The 23,343-nt window shown below is 40.2% G+C and overlaps 1 protein-coding gene across 4 annotated transcripts in view; it reads right to left on the reverse strand.

Moving 5' to 3' along the window:
• Positions 1-228: 228 nt before the first annotated feature.
• sema6a (sema domain, transmembrane domain (TM), and cytoplasmic domain, (semaphorin) 6A) overlaps positions 229-23,343 on the reverse strand; it is a 169,246-nt gene continuing 146,131 nt past the window's right edge. For all 4 annotated transcript variants that reach the window (XM_047381384.1, XM_047381383.1, XM_047381386.1 and 1 more), the window contains one exon: positions 229-5,271. In XM_047381384.1, coding sequence (XP_047237340.1) covers positions 4,136-5,271 — 1,136 coding nt within the window. In that variant the 3' untranslated portion in view covers positions 229-4,135. The remainder of the gene's footprint in view (positions 5,272-23,343) is intronic.

The following is a 23,343-nucleotide window of genomic DNA, read 5'->3' on the forward strand; positions in this document are numbered from 1 at the left end:
TGTTTCCTCAGATTTCATGGGGTTGATGGTTTTACAAAGAAAGATTACCTGAAGGTCATGAAAGGTCAGAAAAATGTTTTCCTTCAAAAGTTTCCCCAACTACAAAGACTTCAGAGCCTGCGTAAAACCAGATCTTCATTTTGATGTTGCGCTGAGGGTAACTAAAGTCAAATGAAAAGATAACAGCCTCTGGCAAAGAAACAAGTGAAAAACACAAGGACAAATCAGTCTTCATGACAAGAATTTTATTTCCTTTTTTTCATTACATTTTGCATTAAATTAAAGAGTTTTTTTTTCCTTTACAACATACATTAAGCTGTGAATCAGATGTTAAGGAAGTGGAGAGAGTAGGGCAAAAAACTTTGTGACGTCACAATATCTTACAAGCTTACAAAGTTCAAAAGTTTAGAAAGTCAACAAGAGTTGATTTGCATCTAACAGCAGTGAATTATAACAAGGGTGAAAGACAAAAAAGGCACACACTAAAGAACCTCACTGTCCACAGCAGCCGACACAGTCAGTCCTAATCCAGCCTGTAGAAAAATCCTCGAGTCCTGCTCTGACATCTAAATGCTTGATGCTCACAATAAACACACCCACAGATTCCTCTGTCTACGCAAAAGTGGACTTTTAACCCTCCCAACTAGAAAGGATGTGATATCCTCGACCTGTGTGGACATGAAGATTCATGAATCAGAACACCTATGAACCAGTTGTCAGTTTTATATTCTAGGCTTGCGAAAAACGCTTGTTACCACATTTGGAGTTTGGGGGAAAATGCGATGTGCATGTATCCAATTACTGTTGGGGATGAAACCTTTCATACTTGGGCCACTTACACACATTCATTGCCACAGCTGGTAATGTGTAAAAGTATTTGAAAAAAAAATCATATTCTATTGTAGTAACATGACCTCATAATAAAACAATTCTGAAAAATCCAACCTTTAATTTCAGCACAATTCAGTGGTAAAAAAAATTAAATTTTTGGAAATAATTGCTTGTAACAAAATCACCAGTGGCACAATTATTGGTATTTCTTATGTGTGTTTTACTTTCATGAGCATCCATGACTTTAGGTTTCTGCGGACAAGTAATATGATTTTACACAGAGTCCTTCAAAAAAGGGAAAGACAAGAGAACATGCCTTTCAAGAAATGCAAATGTGTATTGATCTTAAGTCACAAGAATTACTTGCCTAACCTTTCTATCTTTGCAGACATAGACATGCTTGAAAAGCTTAAAACAACTGGAACTGTGACAAACAATGCAGGATGGTAACCCATATTTATCTTGCCATTATGGTAGGCTGGAAGGAAGGGGGGTAAAAAATACATATTCAAAGCTCACTCTTACAGAATAGCAAAGAGAAAAGTACCTCATGTCCACTGTTAGGGAAACTGGAAGATGTTTGATGCTGTGGGCAAGTTACATTTTAAAACAATTTAAAACAACACGTTACATAAAAATATAGTGGAAATTACCTGAATTTGTTATGCAGGATAAAGGTCCAAGACATGAGGCCAAATCAACACAGAAATGGTCCAACAGACACAAAATTGGACCTGTGTCGCATCGATAAGAGAAGACCTAGGACTCTGGATGATCTTAGGATACTGTGGGAAGAGGAATGGTCAGAGACTCTGTCTCTGTATGCTCCAACTTTGTTAAACGTTATAGAAGACTAGTGGCAAAAGGAGGTTGTACACAGTATTAGCCCTGGTGATTGTTTTTTGTGCCATGTGAGATCGTGCTATTGCAATAAAATCTTATTTAATTTAAAGGTTCCTTTTTACACATGATTTTGGTTTTAAACAGGGGTGCCAAAAATGTGGCCTGACACTGTATTTCCTGGAAAAACCGTAAACATGTTTTGATATAGAAACTTTGTTCTGGCTCATGCTTTAAAGATATTGTCACCTAATTTTGCAACCAAATCCTGCAAGCATATAGACAACACATGAAAAAAAAATAAACCCATTCATAGACTCTAAATATTTCTCTTAATTTAGCTGTGTATAGAGACATTGTTGGCTTTCCTCCATTGAGAAACAGGAAAAAAGATTTGGTGAAGAAAAGTTTGACCTATCTACACATACAACTCTAGGACAGTGCTCCACTGATTTAAGTGTTTCGGTGAGGGGTGATCAAAGGAAACAGCAGAGGTCATATAAGTCATACTCTCAGGCCTTGTATAAGAAGAGTCAGTGAAGCAAAATAAAAAAGCAACAGTAGGATTTTTCAAATAGTTTTCTTACAAAAAACGGGGTTAAATAGAGAAACGTTTGCACTATTGTTTTAAAATCCAAGCTTTTCTCACAGGAACCAGCCTGTTTATGAAACTGCCTAAGAAATTAATGCTTATAAGGAGCAGTGAGCTGTGTTGGCTCACTGGGGGCCCGTTGTATCTCATACCAATAGCTTGTTGTGATGCTGTTATTGCATTATTATTACAATGCACCAGAAAGCTACCTTGGTCTTCTCAACGAGTAACAAATCTTAAATGTTCTGGTAATCACACCAAACAACATAAACAAGTATAAACAAACACCAGGATGTTTAACGTGTATTAAAAAAATGAAATTGTAGACAATGCCAACATGACATGAAGGGCTGCTTGAAGCGTGTTAATGGCACAGTCAGAAGTGAACCACAAATATGTGTGTATGTGTGCAGAAAGGGTAAGAAAAGCATAAACTGATCTCTCCTTCCTCTTCTCTGTCTGACCTGTTAACTGTGTTAATGTCTAAGGGACCAGAATTACAACAATAACACCTACATTCTTTAACTGCATTTTTATCAAACAAGAGAAATATGACATAAGAAAATCAAAATAAAAAGGAATACAACACAGACACAAAGTTACTATTGAAGAAAAGCATTGTCACTACTTTAGGGTGTAAGGCACAAATTTACATGTGGAAAAATAAGCAGACGATAAAAAAAGTTTTTTTTAAGTTGCTTTCGTTTTTTTCAGTATTTTTTCTGCCTGCTTGTCCATGTGACGCCGCGATGGATCGACGTCTCTCTGTCCCAACGTTTAGCTTCATTTTGAATGCTGATTCCTGTACTGTTGTTGCAGTGCTTCTTTTTTATGTGTAACATGCAACAGTGAGCTAATCAGGACGAATGTTTTGGACTCAGACGAAAAAAAAACCACAGTGCTGATTGGAGAAGGAGGGGTTTGGGGTGCTCGTCAGAGGAGTGAAAAGGGAAGATTTTTATAAATCTTTTTTTCTTCTCAATTGGTCAAAAACAATGGAATCTCTGGTCTGTAAAGGTAAAATTCTGGTCTGGCACAGTTTAAATAAATATCTCCTCCTCTTTGTCGTATATGAAGCTGCAGGTCCCACTGAGCACGCAGTAAGACCTTTTTTTAAGTCTACAAGAAAAGTTCTACTGGCTCCAGTTTAATGACTTTAAATATTTTGTTTTCCTCACTTGATTAATTACTATTAAAAGACGTCTTCTTTGTCTTCTCTCTCTGTCAAAGCCTAGAAAGTCAGTTTGTTCTTTTAAAGCACTTAATAAAAATAAATACAACAGGCTATTAGTATTAACAGTCACGTATTGTTCAGTACAGTAGAAGATTCTTCCAGCTGGGCTTTGAGCAGAACCCAAGCAGGTCTTGATTGCTGTAACACTGAGACTCTTTTCACAGTTTCCAAAAGGACTCAGTCTGAAGCCAGTCTCTCTGAGTGCTTCTGTACATTGATTATTCTCTATCTACTGACCCCTGCACACTCACTATGCACTTCAATCGGCACAATAATGTATTTAAAGTCAAATCCCAGAGGCTACAAACAGGATAGCCACCATCTTGAATGCTACAGGGTGCCAATATGTGAAAAATCGGGACTGGCTTCACTTCCTCTTTCAGCAGTACTTCCTCTTTGTGTTTACAGATAAACTGGGAGCTGATCTGAGCTCAACGACAGACAACATCCACTGGATATTTACATATTTATATAAAAGCAAATTGTTCTATTCAAAAAAAATCTGTGAATTTCCACCAAAAACAAACAAATGCACTGAAACAAATGAAGGTTGTACAATATTCCCTGTTTCTTATTTCTGTCTGAAAACACCTTTCGCTTCTGCCCGTTCAGTCTGGTTTAATGGGGTTATGAGCTGACTATGTGCCGGAGTCACTGGACTTTGTTTTCGTTGAGAGAGAGACTACAGAGGGCTTCGGGGGGACGTCAGGTTTGAGGTGTTTGCTCCCTGTTCGAGGCAGCGAGCCGTAAGTGATCATTCCAGGCTGCCGAGACAGCGATATGCCTTGCGTTGTCATTTGTATGGAGTCCACCCTCTGGGGTGCGGGAGGCGGGGTCTCCACACGGAAGCTGTGATGTCTCGACAAATGGGAGGAGTTGGATGAGTTGGTGTTGTGCTTCCTGAGGGCCGAAGATCCAGAAGCAGAAGACGCCGATCCTTTCCGGAGGCCGTATACCGATGAGTGGACCTCCAGACGTTTGCCCATCTGTGGGACAGCGGGAGGGACGGTGAGGGACGCCTCACGCTGGGGAACACGAGGTGGCAGCATCCCATCAGGATCCATCATGTGGCTCTTTCCTGTCTTGTATTCCAAGGTGGCGCCTTGGTCATCCATGACGCCGTGGGCCATACTCAGGTCGCTGTGATGGGGCTGCTCCACGTACTCATGTTGGTAGGACTGTTGCAGATGAGGTTGAAGCTGGTGCTGATGTTGTGGCAGAGGCAAAACGACCACGCTGGGGATGTGCCCAGGTGAAGCCCTCAGGGGCAGGTCTGTGGAGATGACAGGTGACCCTATAGGCGGCATGTCCTTGGTACAAGCATTGATGAGGTTCTGGTTTCTTTCCCACTCACGGCTTCCACGGCTGGGTTTACGGCGTGGTTGCATTGGCGTGGATTCAGGCGTTGGCAGAGCAGCAAGGTCCAGGTGGTGCTGGTCAGCTTTTATCAGCATCTTGGCATTCGACGTTAGTCGCCCATTGTGCATCAAAGGGGTGAGGATTGCCTCCGGGCGGCCATCTTTGGCCTGGGTCTCAAACAGACCAGTCAGCTTGGTCACACTGTTCATCGACCCACGGCGGGAGTGAAGGTGGAGACTCTCCTTCTCTTTGCGACCCGTCAGGTCCAGATCTCGCCGCCGGTGGTCACAGACGCAGTAGACAATGAGACCTGAGAAGATGGCACCCATGGCAAATGCCAAGATGACAGCTATGGCCAACAGGGTCACAGGAACGAGCTGGTCCCGACCCTTCTGGTAGCTCTCACGGATCACACCTGCAGAGGGACATTCAGAAATAGAAGTCAGACTCAAAAGGACTAAAAGATTGACTTTTGTGCCAGAAAAAAACAGTCAGATGCAATCTAACAAAGAAAACCTGGAAAAAGAAAAGATTAAAATGTATGTTCTGGGAGGATAGAACAGGATTAAAGGTCTCAATCACTTTATTAAATATGCAAATGAAGGAAGATTTATCCTATTATGAGAATCTACTTTTCATAATGGATGCAAATGGTAGCTTCAGGTGTGGAAATTTGTGTGGACATTTTCCAAAGATACAATGTCACACTAAGGATGTTTTTCAGGGGTGATTAGGATTCCCATTTTAAACCCTCAGAAAACCTCCTGGTAAAATTATGAAAATTTGAGAGCAGATAAAGTAGCATGAATTACTCAAACCCTTTTCTTTTCACAAATGTAAATGTTAGACTTTTCATAAAGCTTAAACCCAATCTCATGAATCCTAGAGAATACATTCAAAAGCCTTTGATTAGGCACTAAATTCAATGAGCTTTATCATTGTGGTTTCATCAAAGAATTATTCTCCTAGGCTGGAACGGACACACTGAGATACAGGAAAATAAAAGATCATTTAATAAAATGTAATAAAAAAAGCAGTGAATTCTTGTAATAGCTGGAAAGTAGGATTAACATGGTGTTTGCTGTAAAGCAGAATCAAATATGACATTAGATTCCTGTACAAGTTGACAAGAAACTTTGAAACATTCAGGGTTGGTTTTTTGATATGAGGAATATGACTCTCCACCCAGGGCACCAAGGCCTGGAGCACTACAAACACTCAAGCACATAAAAGTAAGTTTTCATTGTTGGTTGTACCCTTTTGTTTAGTACACAGTTTAAGCATTGTAAGAAAATATGATTGATGCTCCCATGGCAAACAGGCTCTCGGTGACAGGTCAGAAATAGAGCAGTTCAGACACCTTTATGAGGACTATTACAATGAGGCACGTTAAGTCGCCTGGTACGGCGGAGCCAGGGACCCACCCTGGAGTCAGGCCTGGGGTCGGGACATGTCGGTTAGCACTTGGTGGCCGGGTTGCTCCTTGCGGGACCTGGCCGGGCCAAGCCTGAATGAAAGACACAAGGCCATTCCCTGGTGGACCCACCACCTGCAGGGGGAACCATGAGGGACCAGTGCAAAGAGGATGGGACAGCGGACGAAGGTGAAGACCTTAATGACCCGATCTCCAGATGCTTAGGCTGGCTCTAGGGACATGCAATGTCACCACTCTGGCGGGGGAAGAGCCTGAGCTTGTGTGGGAGGTCGAGAGATATCAGCTAGAAATTGTCAGGCTCAGCTCAACGCACAGCATGGGCTCTGGAACCCAGCTACTCGAGAGAGGCTGGACTCTTTCTTCTCTGGAGTGTGGCGCGAGGTGAAGCCGCAAGCAGGGTGGGTGTGCTTGTTGCACCCCAGCTCAGCTGTCGCATCGCTGCGTCTTTGGGTTGGGAGATGTCTCTGACCATTGTTTCGGCCTATGGCCCGAGCAGTGGTGTGGAGTACAGCCTTCTTGGTGTCCCTGTCGGAGGTGCCGGATGGTGCCCCTCTCGGGGACTCCGTCATTCTGCTGGGGGACTTCAATGCCCACATGGGACGACATTGACACCTGGAGGGGTGTGATTGGGGGGAATGACCTCCCCGATCTGAACCCAAGTGGTGTTTCATTAATGGACTTGGGCCAGTCATGGATTGTTCATAATGAGCACCATGTAAGCATACCAAGCATAAGGTTGTTCATCAGTGCACTTGGCACCAGGACACCCTAGGCAGGAGGTTGATGATCGAACTTCAGCCGAATGTCTGGGGTGAAGAGAGGAACTGAGCTGTCCATTGATCACCACCTGGTGATGAGTTGGATCTGCTGGAAGTGGAGGAAGACTTGGCAGGCCCAATTGTATAGTGAGGGTCTGCTGGGAACATCTGGCGGAGCCGTCGGCCAGGGATGTATTCAGCTCCCATCTCCGGGAGAGCTTTGAGCAGATTCTGGGGGAGGTTGGAAACATAGAGCCCTCCCCCGGGAGGTGTTCCAGGCACATCTCACCAGGAGGAGGCCCAGGGAATGGTCCAGGACAAACTGGAGGGACTATGTCTCTCAGCTGGCCTGGGAATGCCTTGGGCTCCCCTGGGAGGAGCTGGAGGAGGTGTCTGGGGAGAGGGAAGTCTGGGCGTCTCTACAAAATCTGCTGCCCCTGTGACCCAGATCCGGATCAAGCAGGAGACAACAAGTACAAGTTTCTGTGAGGGGAATCTGGACTGCATTTGACCATCTCTACATTTAAATCCTGAATACCTCACCTAGTCAGATCTAAACTAAGTTATCCTACTCTGAACAGATGTTTAAAAAAAAAAAACATGTATGAAACTTTGATTTAGAAAACACGCAGAAAGTGTGTTTATAGCCTTAAGACAACCTCAGATTAAGAACAGGGTGCAAAGTAAAATAAATAGTCTGGTCAAACCTGGACTGTGACAGCATATTTTTAAAAAGACTGTTTGCAACTTGTGGAAGCATTAATCTATTTATGAAAACATAAATAAGGGGACATATATTTCTCAAAATATCTGGATGGACGGACGGATGGTCAGTTTCAGAAGAAAGCGCATGCCGAACCCGTCTGTCTAACAGATCACTGCAATATGGAAAGCTGCAGTAGATTAAAGAACAACTGTTTGTTGTTTCTTATTTGATGCATTTATTAACCAGGAAAAGAAACTCAAATATTTCATTATTTGACCTGTCGATCAGATCTTAGCCAATCACAAGAATAATGGACCATTTCAAACAAGGACAAAGTGATTGGTGTATCACCACAATATACATTTATTATCTTCACATTAAAAAAAACTAAGGTAATGCTTCAAATATTCAAATCCCAGCATATTCACAAACATATTTTTTAAAGGCACAAATTAGGTTAATATACCCCTGAATTTTGCCAATAATAATATGGTTTAAAAATGTTGCAAAGTTTGGCATTTATGCATATTTTAAGACAGTAAAAGAAATGTATACTCAACTAAAAACTAAGCTGCTGCCTGTATAAAAAAGGAAAAAGTGCTTCAGGAAAAACAAAAATAGAAAAAGTAATATATTAAAGTTGTTTTGTGCTACTTAGCCAGATACATCTCCACAGCGTTTTGTTGGCACCGGAGAATGATCCGGCTGCACTCCTTTAAAATGCTGCTACTGAGGGAACCACAAACATTTGTTTTGTTTTTTTCTTTGAGAAACTCTCTTCTACATCAACCAGAAACACAGTTTGTGTTGCAATAATGGTACAAAACCGTGTAAAGATTTAGGTTGCCTTGGAAAACACAGTTGTTAGCTGGATAGACCTTAAAGTGCCTCCTAATTTTTGCCAACCCTGGTGCAGATATACAAAATACATTACAATAAAAAAATATTTTAATGTAATAAAACAATCTCACACTAACAAAGGGAAAGCCACCCTTTTTTATTGCAGCGTAGTTTTTCAGTGTGGAAAAAAATCTGAACGAGGCCACCTATAAAATAAATGCAACTGGGGCTATTTTCTATGTGTACCTTTTTCAGTTGATCAGTGTTACTTTTAGTTTTCCTGGGCTGTATAAATATAATGTGACTCAAGGGCACAATTCCTCATAGTCACTCCTCAAAATGGGAAAAACAAGATAACATGCCATTCAACAAAAGGCAAATCTGGCTTGATAAAAGGAAATGGCTTCCTTACCTCGCACAAATCTACAGTAAGGGCAAAAATTTGAACAGTAATGCTAGTTTGTCTTGTGAGACCAAAAATTGCCTCTAAAATTCAATGCCCCAGCAAACCTTTCAGTGCGAGATTTTCAGTGTGAGATGATGGTACGGAAATATGAATATATGTATTTTAAGTTTTTTTTTACACATCTTTATCAAGGTTCCCAATAAATGTTGAAGGCACTGCATGTACAGTTACGGCCAAAGTTATTCATTCCGCTGGCAGATTTAGGGTTTAGGTAATCTTAAGTAATCAAACATGTTTCTCCTGACTGGAAGTACTATTAACATTTTGGAGTGGCTCAGCCAGAGTCTTAATTCTGATAGAGAATCTGTGGAGGGAGCAAAATATTACAAAGGTGGCAAGGAGGCCTTCCAACCTCAAAGACCTGAAACTCATCACGAAAGATAAATTGTCAGAATATCAGTTTATAATTTAAGTTTAAAGAAGTAAGTGGGATAGTAAATTAAAACCAAATCCACACGTAATTTAGTTGGACCGGAAATACACGTTAGTCGTTCTAAGAGTGTCTCTGGTAGTTTGGAGGTTGTTTTGATTTCTTTGTCAAAGACAAAGAAAGGAGCTCCTGAAGATCAGCAGGCAATCTTTGCAGTGAGTCAGCATATTTTCTGTTTCATTTAAACTGGAAAACATTTTTAAAACTACAGAGTTTCTGCTCGAACAGTAACATGTAATCTCCACTTATGTGTTTTTTTATACTCTTAATTCTTCCAGCTCTTGAGACCTTTGAGTCTTAATTGCTCAGGTGTTAGGAACTCATTTTGTAAAATGGCATTTTAAAGTTAAGTTTAAGGGAATATATTTGTATTAAATAAGCAGGTTAAAGGTTTTATCTGATTTCATGACACATTTTAGCAGCCTAAAGTATTTACCTACACATCTGCATTTCCATTTATAATATCAGTTTAGTATAAAAAAGAAAAGGTGCTTAAATCAAGTTGTATGCTGTAGTGTGTTAAAACCCGGACATGGATAATTTTTTTGGTTGTTTTTTACTTGGCTGTGTCAGAATGTCTACTGTGTATCCTCAGCAAGACACAAAACAGACACACAGAGATAGTCAGATAAACTGAAGTCCAGACTGTTAAACCAACATCCATAATCCTCACTTCAGAATTACTTCATCAGTCCTCCAACATGACTTTAAAAGCTGTTTAAAAGGCTGAAATAAATCACAGGGAAATTCTTTAGTCTGAGTGTGAACTTTCAACCTGGATAAGAAAGAAAAAAGAAGTAAAATGTTTTGTGATTATTTATCGTAAAACTAAAACTTCTGATTTATCAGGAGACGTTTGACGACATGCAGGTTTTCCATCCTTAATTTGGAATCAAAATAAAGATTTTAGAACCCTTTCTTTCAACAGAAGGGATGTGCCTTGCTCTATAAATGGTGTGAGAAGTGATGAGTGTTAACTGCGGTGAAGCATTGGGGTTTCACAAGTGTTACGCCGAGAACTCGTGTGACCAAATGGCCTACCTGTAGGGTCAAATATCTGCTTCCCGTCTCATGCATTAACATCTGAGACAGAAAAAAAATACTTCACCACTATGTTTCATTTTGTTGACTTTCTGTTCTCAGATCTTCTTTTTTATAGTTTTCTACAACTTTTCACTTCCTTGAGCAAGACTGTTTTCTATCATAGTACAGTACTTCAGTTTGGAAAGAGTTTTCCTCAGTGGAAACAAGGAAAGCTGTAATTACAACCATGTGGTCTTTATGAGTTATCATCCTTTGGCAGAAAGGATAGTGGTTACAGTGGTGGTGGGTGCCTTATGAGAGCAGTTGGGTTAAATATTTCAGCTAACAAAGAAGCAATGCTGGAAGAATTCAATACTCACTTGAGGCAAGAAACCACAGAAATCTCCAAAAGCCAACTGGAAAATGAAAGTGTAAACATACAGTCTGGCCGAATCTCTCTGGTTCCTTAATCCTTGTTAAATGTAAATACGTCATTCATCTCCGTCTTACTCAGATTTTTTTAAGTTACTTGAGCTGGGCATTTGGATTTACCTTTTAATATTCCTTCAACAGCTCAAAAAATGCAAGTTGGGTTTAATGAAGATACTGAAATATGGCTAGGTATAAATCTGTGAGTGAGTGGCTGTTGGTTTCTACCTTGAAAAGTATTGGCACACCCTAAATTTGGCCATATTTCATGTGGTTACAACCACATACTTCAATGAATTTTATGTGAGAGGCCAACACAAAGTAATGCAAAACTTGAAAAGGATGGATGTTTGTAAAATGTTGTATAAACCAAAAAACCAAATAGAGTGATGTGGATTTATTTTAGCCTTATGAATTACATTCATAGCAGCAAATTGCTTTCAGAATGGAACCAGTTTTTAAATGGAGTCCACCTGTGCATCACTGAATCTTAGTATAAATGAAGTTGTTCTATGAAAGCCTCAGAGGTTTGTTAGAGAACAAACGGCATCATGAAGACCAAGAAACACATTGGACAGGTTGGGGATAAAGTTGATCAGATATTTAAATCAATATCCTAAGCTTTAAAAATCTCACCAAGCACTGTTCAATTCATCATCTGAAAATGGAAAAAATGTGATACAACTGCAAACCTACCAAGAGGTGGCTGTCCACCTAAACTGGATGGTCAGACAAGAAGGGCATTAGTCAGATAAGTAGCCAAGAGGCCAATGCTAAACCTTTTAGCCTACATGACAAAGGTTATTTGCTGGGGTAAATTAACCTTGTGAACACACCATGAAATGTGGTTTCAGCAGAAACACCTGGACGGAGCAAAATACAAGTAGATCCTGGATGACAACTCGTCACCTTCCAGCAGGACAATGACGCTAAACATTCAACCAGAGCTTAAAATAAAGAGCCTAAAATAGTTTAGAGCAAAGCATTTTCATATACTAGGTGGACTTTGCCTACACTAGATAAAGTCCAGACCTAAATCCAATTGAAAATGCATGTCGAACATTTCAGATTTTTATTCATAAAGAAAGTTGCAATACAGTACATTAAACTGTGTGGTTGTAAACTGACAAAATGTCGAAAGGTTCAACGGATATAAATATTTTTGCAGTGTACTGCATGTGTCTGTGTTCCCTTGTGATGGACTGTTGACCTGTGTGACCTTTTTTATTTTAATTTTATTTCTTTTTAAACTGGTGATCTGTTTAAGGTGTACCCCACTTCTCACCCACCTACCTCTGGAAAAAAGCCCTGCAAGGTGTAAGTGGTTATAGAAAACAAATGAATGTCAAAACTAGGGGACAAATTGGACAAGCAGTTATCCATTCCTCTAAACTCTGGACTAAAATATCTGTCTTTAATTCTCTTCTGCTATTTTTCATCCCACAAGCAATGCCTTATTGAAGATGTCCAATATGTGCTACTCTGTTTAGAAAATGTACACTTTGCTCATGTTTTTACTTTTTTCTTCTCCTCTAAAAATCCCTTACCTCCTTTGCAAACTTACAGTTACATAACACAATTTCAAGGCCTCAGGTAGAACAAAAAACGAAGAAAAAAGGTGAAACTTTAAAGGCTTCTATCTTTCACGGGAGTTGTTTCTCTTACATCAAACGAAGAAAGTTGCTGCAGAGGACACCTCAGCTGTCTCAGTCAAATCACATGACTTCAAGCTTTTGAGGCTAGGTGGTAACACATTTATTTTCCTGTGTGTGCTGAGTGATCCCTGTGAAACTTCAAAACTGATACAACCTGACCTTCAAGTTGCAAAGTTCTGCTAAAACCCAAAGATTTTCTGCTCTAGTCTCATTCTGACCTACAATCTTCTGGTTTTAAATATTGCCTCACCCCCAAAATGCATTGCTGCCTCTCTCAGTAGGTGAATTAGTATAAATATTGCTCTGCCTCAGGTCTCGACATTCAGATATTAAACACAGCTCAGATACTTAAATATGTCTTCATGTCAAAACAGACTGGATCTGCAGCTCTTGTAAATCAGAAAAAAAGTAATCTGCTGTGACTGGAACATGCGAATTCTCTCTATCTCTATCTGTCCAACACTCACAGTGGGACATATACGTTCTTTTAATCTCTTCACAGGCACTGTCTGCCTTAAGCTCACAGAGCCTGTCTTTGTGTTGGTGTTGGGGAAACTTCAAAGGATGTTGAACATCACAGAGGGGTTATGTAGCGGACCGTAACCTTTTGACTACTTGGTGTTACACAATACATGGTCTGAGAAATTATAAAACCTCTATCAAACTCAGCTGTGCTCAATCATGTGTCATGTGTTAAAAAACAGGGCAACAGACCATGAATGTGGGAGCAGACTAAATGTTAAAGAGCAAAATTTATAATGCTTTGGAGCCTGAAAAGTATGAAACGCATAAATCATAATCAGGGCCCGAATTCACAAAGGTTCTCAGTCCTCTCTGAGAGCTCCTTCTAAGCCTAAAAATTCCTGCCAAGGACTATCCTAGCTTAAGAGTTATTCCGTTCACTGCTGAGAGCGTCTCTGAGCAAGGAGAGGACAGAAATTCCTATCTTAGTGAGGAGGTGTGGTTGACCCCGCTGCTAGGTGTGACGCTGTCTTCTAGAGCTGTGATTTGTTGTTGAAAAAAAAAAACACAAAAAAAAACAAATTCGCTCCTAGTAATCAATGGAGAGATATTAACTGATGATAGAATTTTGACTGAATTGTGAAATGTGTAAATCATAATGTTAAAACTTGGCAAGATTAAAATAATTGTCACACAGCATCATAATGTTTAAGCGTGGCCTATTTACATGCTCATCATTATTTTTATTTGCTTAATATTATGTTTACTCTCCATGCTGGTCATTTTCATACTGCATCTATTTGATATTAATTAATTTCATATTAAAACAAAAAAAAAAAATCAGCATTTAACTGCAATCTCCTTCTTATATAATGAAGTTTAGTTTGATAGAATTACAAAACAAAATGGATAAAATAAGGTAGAGGAAACCAAACTGAAAAGAGGACCAGAGTCTGCTTGTGGAGAAGAGAGGACTGTTGAAAGGTAGATTTGGTCCTGGGATCACGATGCGAACAAACAGGCATTGCCGCGCAATCAATGCGTCGTTCCCTCTGGTTTCAGCTCCAGCCTGGAATGGGAGCAACGCTGGTACCTGCTGCGATCAGAAGCTAAAGGTGGGATTGCAGCACACCACAGAACTTCTCTACAGACGGGGTGGCGTTGTAGATGACCATTTAGGCTTAGGCTGCTGATATCATCATGTACAATACAACAAATACTTAATCGCCTCATTCACATCTTTCTTCTATAGTGCTTGGATTAGTGTACTGTATCTTGTCTAGTGTTTGTATTTATATATAGATTTTTTTTCAAGATTTTCTAATTTTTTTCAATTTTATTTTTTGAAAGCATTTTACAGTCTGTAAATATTTAAGTAATTCAAACAATATTGTTTAGAATAATCCCCCATTGTTAATTCACTTTTATTTATGGTTATTTATATTTGTTTCTGTTATTCATATATCATTTCTAATATCCTTTCTATTTAATTTCATCCCTTATCTCTATTTTTGTATAGACATAAAATCATAATTGTAAAGGGGGTGGATCCCTGTTGCGATCAAGCTGATAGCGTTTTATTAATTCACTGTTGTTCATTGTATGGAGAATATCTCTCCTTTCTCTAAGTCTTTCTGCCATCTTCTCTGCTTAAGACACTCTTAGGCTCACTAAAAGTCCTCCTCACTACTCTTAATATTTGTTCAACTTAGGAGTTCTTTTAATGCCTAAGGTGCTTCATGAATAACTTTTATCTTTCCGAGGGAAAATCCCAAGAAAAATCTTAGAATTCGAGAAATTTTAAGATTTTTCTTAAAATGACATCACTAAGAGCTACTTTCAGTCTTAGGATTCTTTGTGAATACGGGCCTAGGTCTTTCTATTGCTGTCAAAAACAGATGAGTAAAACACACATATCTGACACAAAAAAGGCCTTTGAAGCTTTTATGGATGATATTAAATCATAAAGGCAGAAGGCATTTTCATAAAATGGAAAGGAATAAGTGAGCGCCTTCACTTTCCACAAAGATCTTTTGTGCAGGAAACCTTGGTGTTTTTTATAAAAGTGTTATGATCCTTAGGTGTTTGGGTCTTTGGTTTGTGTCTGTGTTTTCATCATTTCCCTGTTTTTTATGTTCTCTAGGCCTTATTAGTTTGGCCCTTTGTATTTAGCTTCTTAGTTTATTCTTGTGTTCTGTTCTTGTGTATTTAGGTTCATTTCTCTGAAGTTCAGTGTGAGTCATTTTCTCTTGGTGAGATATTTTTATGTTAGTTCACCTCCCTCTGTGTTAATTAGTGTCCCTCCCTCAGTCTCCCTGCTCTCCTTCTTCCTCAGCTGTTCTATATTATTCTCTGATTACCTCACCTACATTCAATGTCATTCTCCACTCTTCCCTCAGAATAAAGGTTTACTGGTTCTTGGTGTTTATCAGTGGATACGTCTGTTATACTGCTTGTTTCTCTGTCCATGCTCCATGTCCTGTTCTCCTCGTGGTGTGCTGTAAGTTTTTGGTTTTTTACTGTTACTTACTGCATCTCTCCATGCTGCTTCTACATTCCTGTCTGTGTTTTGGTCCAGCCCCTGACTCACAATACACGGTAAAAAGCAAATGGGTGAAGAGGGAGGGCAGATTTCTCCTCTTAGATGAAGACACAATGGGAATATTGACTATCAGAAAAGGATCAACCCAAAGCTCATGAACAGAAACACAAAAAGGCAGTCAGACCACAACTGTTGTTTGTGAGCTTAAAGTTTCTCATGTAAGGAAATGTGTTTTAGTGTGGTTTGTACTTTTTATGTGCCCTCCGATTGTATACAATTTCTGCTGACAAATTATTATTTATTATTACATCAATAACTGCTCTTTTCAAACATTTCTCATATATGTTAATCAATGATAATTAGCTTCAGCTAGGCTTTTTTAAAGTCTGAGCCAAATAAATGAGAAATTGAATGTCAGTATTTTTACAGCCCTTCCAACCACCACATGTATTGCATTAGCTTTAATTCACTATGGAAAGAACAATGGGGGATTACTGTTGTGTAGTTGAACAATAACAGGTAAAACGACTGTGACTCAGTAGGAAGAGTAGTCGTCTTGCAATCAGAAGGTTGTGGGTTTGATTCCAGCTTCCTCTTGCCATATGTTGATGTGTCCCTTGGCAAGGCACTTAACCTCAAGTTGCCTACCGAACTGCGTATCGGTGTATGAATGTGTGAGCGTTAGTGAGTGCGATTGGGTGAATGTGGCTCTAGTGTAAAGCGCTTTGAGTGGTCTGTATGACTGGAAAAGCGCTATATAAGTTCAGTCCATTTACCATTTAAAACACAGAGAGATTATGTGTAGAAAAGTTTGATTTTCAGCTGTCTTCCTTCACTATGCCAATGTTTTGCACAGCCATTGCTAATATATAGTGATCTGATTTGGAATATCAACCCACGCCTGTACATGTCAGAGTAACAATGCTGGTCAGAAATTCCATCAATCTGAATTATGCCAAGATTTTAGTTGTTGAATTTGCCAATCAGTTAGGTCTCCAAACTTCTCCTTTCATGCAAAATTTATCTTGACTTCCTTCTCCTCACTGGCTAAATTACCACTTACATTTTTATTTTATAAGCTCACACTTGATCTTGAGACCTTGCTACCTATGTCTCGGGTGGACATTGCGTTATGCATTGATGGTTTATTATGGTGTCCTATTTTCTCTACTTTCAAAACAAAAAAGTTACCTAACGTACCTCTACCTGATGATGAAATTGATGATACACGGCCTTTAAGTGGTTAAATATGCTGCCTTCACTTCATTGAGTGCTGTAGGATAATTGTCTGTTCAGGACAGACATTTTTTTTGGTCTTCCAAAAAAGGACACTAGCACTTAGACAATGACAGCATTTATCAAGTTCTCTTTAATCCTCCCCACTGCTTGGATATTATCCCATTAAGTCTTGTGTATGTTTGTGTTCAAGAGGCACTAGCATTAATGGTATTATTCAATATTAAAGCTTTCATCTGACAATTCAGAGTTGCTGCACTGCATGCTGATTGGCAAGTCAAGATATAATTAAAGCCCTAATTATATCATTCTGCACCTCAGGTATTAAAAGTGATGTACTAACATTGTAGCCAATTTCTTGCATGCAAACTATGATATTTGATAGTCACAGCACATCAAGCTAATTCAAATATCCATGGGAACAATCATAAACTGCTGTTTGATTTCTTAAACTGACACTACTAAAGATTAATGATTGAGTTGTTACAATATATGGCTTAGGATCACAGAAATAAATGAAATAATGGAGCTAATTATTACAAGAGTGTAGTGATGTCACATGTTGGCATACTGAATACAGAAGAGTTTCACTACAAATCTTGAACTCTTGAACCACAGACTACAAAAAAATAGGTGGAAAAGGTTTAATGAAATGTGTATCCTTTTCTTTGTTATGAGGCCAATTAACATTAATTCTTCATGAGTAACTTTTACACAAGTGGTGACCTACTCAAGCATGTTTTATTATGCCATCATCATAATTACAAAGAAATGTTTTAATAAACAGGAAGAAAACCACTAGAGATCAAAGACTGAGTTTGTATTTTCTTGGGTAGGGTTCTCTCTCATGAGTAGCATATAATTATTTAGTACAAAAATGGCATCTGGCTCTGGATTAGAACATTTGTGAAGAGAAAAGAATGACTAGTCATGATTTGACTGATTTAATTCCTTTTTCTGTGTCATTCTTTGCACCGTCCAGCAAAAGCAAGAGCTCTACTGGCATAACCAAAACTTGAAAGCTTTAATGTTTGTTGAAAACAAAGGCGGCCTTAAAGAACAATGAGCTAATCAGTGGAGGAAATTATGGCTTGTGGGTTGATGTCAGTCAAGGAAGTGCATAATGCTGGGAAAAAACATCCAGCCCATTGTTTTTATAATGACTCAAAATGAGCTGCAAATAATTCATTTGCTTCACAAAACCCCGAACAAACAGTGACGGTTTTATAATGGAAGGGATTTTGAGTTTTACAGCTGGATTTTTTTCAACTAATTTATGTGTTTTTAAAACACTGAATTGTTTTTTCACTTAAAAGGCCATTTCACCAACCTTTCAACTAAGTCCTGCCATACCTTTTTCAATCAGAATTTGTGTAAATCCAATCATTCATCTGGTGGGACTTAACCCACAAAGTACAATTTTGTTGAAAAGACTAGAAAAGCTGACACTGTCTTGCAGTTTACCTGTAGGGAAATGGTATTGAAAAGCTATGTTCAAATGTGGTTAATAAGTCACTATGGTTGATCAAATAGGCAACCCATGCCTTACTTTTTACAGCTTGTTTAGGCTAGATTTGGAAATGACAGATGGGTCTAATTTGTGGCATTGGTTGGTTATTTTGGTATTATAATTATCAAATTATCCTGGAGGCTATGTTGTCTGGGGCTCAAATGCCCCTGGTAGGGTCTCCCATGGCAAACAGGCTCTGGGTGACGGGTCAGACAAAGAGCGGTTCAAGACACCTTCATGAGGACCACACAATCAAGGCACGTGACGTCGCTCGGTACGGCAGAGCCGGGGTCCCACCCTAGAGCCAGGCCTGCAGTCAGGACTCATCGGAGAGCGCCTGGGGGCCAGGTTGCTCCTCGCAGGACCCGGCCAGACCAATCCTGAACGAGAGACGCGAGGCTATCCCCCAGTTGGCCTACCACCTGCAAGGGGAACCATGAGGGACCGGTGCAAAGAAAGTGGACGAAGGTGGAGACCACGGTGCCCCAAGCTCCGGATTCTTAGGCTGGCTCTAGGGATGTGGAATGTCACCTTGCTGGGGACAAAGGAGCCTGAGCTTGTGTGGGAGGTTGAGAGAAATCGACAAGAAATAGTTGGGCTCACCTCCACGCACAGCGTGGGCTCTGGAACCCATCTCCTCAAGAGATGCTGGGCTCTCTTCTATTCTGGAATGGCCCGCGGGGAGAGGCAGCGAGCTGGGCTCCCCAGCTCAGCCGTGTTTTTTAGCGAGCCCATGTAAACCATAGCCTCACTTTCCTGTCCTTATCTGCCAGGAGCAGCACCCGTTGTGGACTTCTGCTGCTGTAGCCTAACTGCTTCAAGGTTCAATGTGTTGTGCATTTATAGATGGTATTCTGCATACTTTTGTGGTGACGCGTGGTTATTTCAGCTACCTTTGCATTTCTATCATCACGGATTCAAAGCTTCTGCAACAAGAAAAACACAGAAGTTATGATTGGTACCAGTGTGGTCTCTGATATCTCAGAGAATATTCTTGCAATCACAGAAAAGTGCTCGTCTCTAGAAAACCTTATTATGCACTGTGGAACCATGGATGATGTGGCTAAGAAAAAATCAGAAAGACTGAAGGAGGATTTCACTCGTCTGCTGAATATTGTAGGAGGTCTCAATATCAAGGTGTTTCTCAGTGGACCCTTTGCACTGATCTTCTGTGGAGATTAGGTTTTGTGAGACTTCTGATGATTAATAAATGGTTGAAAAAAACATGTGCTACTACATTTGTGAACTTCATCGACAACTTCAATATTTTTTGGGAAAAAAGACAACTCTTCAAGCAAGATGGTTTCTGTTTGAACAAGCCAGGAGCCAGACGTCTCACATCTAATCCCTTCTATTCAGTAAATAATCCGCCAGCAGCTTCGACCTTCAGCAGAGAACATGGAGTATCATCAACAATGATAATGCTGCCTCCAACAGCTCCAGCAGAGACAACCGGCCAGTTGGTTGAGAAAGAGAGGTCATCACAAAAGGTCTCCCTGCCGAAATTTACAGGAGAAGTGGACCCCCCCGTTATACCCCCAAACCCATACCCAGACCGACCCCCTGTTAAACCCCCCTCACCTCAGACCCCACAGACCGCACAGAACTCTCCCATCTCGCCACTGAGCCCGCTTTTTGCTTTATTGGATTCTAATAACATGAAAGGAACTCTTAAGATCGGGACCCAAATGGCTCTGACATCTTCTCCATTCAACACCCCCCGTGGCCGAGGCCCTGCTACACCTTCCAATTGCCACAGAGCCCCACCACCTCCTAATTTATCTCCTCCTAATCAGGACCTTCAAATCACTTCTCTGTGATACAGTCTGGGCCCCAATGGTAACTCTATCAGAAATGAGCATGTCCACGAAAAACTTGGGCCCCTAATAGGAGATAGTTGTAAAATCTCTGTGCTTATACATGACAGAAAGAACAAAGCCAAAAGGATAAGACACAGTAATAAACAATCAACGAAAGCCATAAACTGTCAGGTACAACCAGACACAGAGTTAATATCATCAACTAAGTCATATAAACTGGCTTTATTGAACATTAGATCTCTGTCAGGAAATATCATTTTTAATCAATGACTTCATTACTGACCACGATCTTGATGTTATGTTTTTAACAGAAACATGGTTACATGAATTTAATGAAGCTCCCATTCTGATAGAGGCGACGCCTCCGAACTACAATTTTCTTTGTGAGAGCAGACAGCAAGGAAAAGGAGGAGGGGTGGCCACTTTGTTTAAAGATTTATTAGAGTGTAAAAAAAGTATTTCTGGGCAAATTTGACTCTTTTGAATATTTGGCTCTCCAGGTAAAGAGCCCGGTCCGAACCATGTTCGTGAATATTTACAGGCCTCCTAAATCCAAAACAAACTTTATCAGTGATTTTAATGAGCTTTTATCTGTGATATGTGTTGATTATGACTGTTTAATTATTGTGGGAGACTTCAACATTCACATGGACAATCCTGAAGACAGAAGTACAATAGATCTATGTGACACTCTTAGAAATTTTGGTTTGACTCAACATGTGAAACAGCAAATGCAAAAACAGGGACATATTTTGGACTTGATCATCACTAGGGGTCTAAACTTTTCCAAGGTGTCTGTAACTGATGTTGCCCTATCTGACCACTTTTCTGTTATTTTTGAAAGCATCATCTGCAATGACTCAGTTTGCCAAAGAGACATGATAAGAAAACGCATCTTTAAGGACGGTGCTGCTGAAACCTTTAACCAGATTTACTCATCTACCTCCACTTTGCCTTGTAACACTGTAGATGAGCTGGTAGATAACTTTCATTCTAAAATCTCGGACATCATTGATTCAATTGCTCCAATTAAAGTGAAAGTCATTTCTGGGAAGAAAATGTCTCAATGGAGAAGTGCTCCACCAGTCAGAAGTGAAAAAAAGGAGTGTCAAAAAGCTGAACGCAAGTGGCGAAAGACGGGTCTCCAGGTTCACTATATTATCTATAAAGAGAGACTATAAAGATATAACCTACAACTGAAAAGGGAATCTTTCTTTTCTGAGATCATCAGCAAAAACAATAACAATGCTCTTGCATTATTTGCCACGGTCGACAGCTTAACACACCCTCCTGTAACTGTAGCATCTGAACTCCACTCTACCAGGGCCTGCAATGAATTTGCTAACTTCTTCACTGAAAAAACCCAAAAGATCAGAGGGGCAGTCAGCACATCCACATCAACTCCAGTACCAAAGTTGTCTCCAACTGGAACTGATTTTGACAAAATTTCCCAATTTCACCAAATAAACTACAAAAACTTAGAAGAAATCGTACAGCAGCTAGGCTCTTCTTCCTGCTGTCTCGATGTTTTACCCACAGCTTTCTTTAAGAAAGCTTTGCCTGTAATAACATCTGATTTAACATAAATAATAAACGCGTCCCTTTTGTCAGGTGTTTTCCCCAAGGCCCTGAAAACAGCAATTGTCAAACCTCCAATATTGCACGCCCCACATCCAAAAAATTTCATTCCACTTCACGATTGTGTCCCACTTGTTGTTGATTCTTCACAAAAAATTAGAATTTTATGTCTTTATGTTTGAAGCTTGACATGTGGCAAGAGGTTGACCAGTTCAAGGGGGCCGAGTACTTTTGCAAGGCACTGTACATTGTGCTGTATGATTAATTTGTGTGATACATCCAGAGGGTCCCATCGGCTCTGCACCACTCGGTTTCGCTCTACTCAGTACGGTAACTGTTGTGTTTTCACTGACCCCCTAACACCTGAAGCTATGACGACTGAAGCTTCGCCTCCAGACATGAGTGTAGAGCGCTGTGCTTCTATTAACGTTACTGTGTTACATTGTCACATTAAAGTAACCTGTGTGAAATGATAAAAAATAAATTAAAAAAACAAAAATTAATTAAACTAAATACTGATAACGTTTGTATTAATGTTGTATAAGAATGTCTTATTTATGTTTTTTATGTCTAAAATTATCCACTGGGATAATTATCTCGACCACAGCCCAGCCAGAACTTATAAAATAAGGCTCAGGGGTTTGGATGTTTGGGGTGTGGCAGGAAAAGCAGAGAGGAGAGACGCTGCTGTCTGGATGTTGAAGTTCCAAAGTTCGCCTGAAGAAGTTAAACTTTTTGGCTTTATGAAAAAGTTATTGTCTCAGCCATGGCAATAACAAGGACAAGGACGTAAAAGCGCAAAACCACAGACTTTTGACCTTCGAAGTTAGTTTTAGGTTGGATATTGCATATTCGTGCTCCGTAGATTCATTGGACTTCTCGTCCCATTTGATCCGAGGCAGGCAGTTTGATTACGGGCAACTGCTCTCTGCCTGCTCCCTCCTCCTGCGGACGCTGGTTCACTAAAAGACTGTTAATACATTTTCCGAAACAAACACGCTGTTTCATGGAGGTTTTGTATTGTGTGTTTTGGGGGAAATGTTTGTGCCTCTGAACAGCTGATTTGATGAGCGATCAGCTGATTTAGGATGTTAATAAAAACATTGATCTGCCTGCATGTAATTCAGAAAGGTGATTTGTCCTTTTTCTTTTCTGTCAGCCTTCAGGCATGGTTTATGACCCGTAAATGGTCAAATTACATGTATGACCCACTCCAGCCACTGTGGTCCTTAATATTATTGTAGTTGCTCTTGGGTTTTATTAACGTTTCCCTGCACTGTCTCAACAAAAACCTTCTCATTTGTCCTCCTCCCACGGCCAGTCAGTGAAAAGCAGTCGGGTCATTTGTAGTCCCTACTCAGCCCCGGTGGTACCCGCTCAGGAGCAGTGACCAAAACAATGGGTACCAGTACGGAAAACACTGTAATGGCAACGCTCGCAAAGCGAGCAGAGTGGAGTCGAGTAGGGCCAAATCGAGCCAATGGAAAAGGGGCATATGACTTTCGGCTGACCTGGGAACGCCTTGGGCTCCCCCCAGAGGACCTGGAGGAGATGTCTGAGGAGAGGGATGTCTGGGTGTCTCTACTGAGTCTGCTGC

Source organism: Girardinichthys multiradiatus, chromosome 12 (genome assembly GCF_021462225.1).
Source record: "Girardinichthys multiradiatus isolate DD_20200921_A chromosome 12, DD_fGirMul_XY1, whole genome shotgun sequence".
Taxonomy (NCBI): Eukaryota; Metazoa; Chordata; class Actinopteri; order Cyprinodontiformes; family Goodeidae; genus Girardinichthys; species Girardinichthys multiradiatus.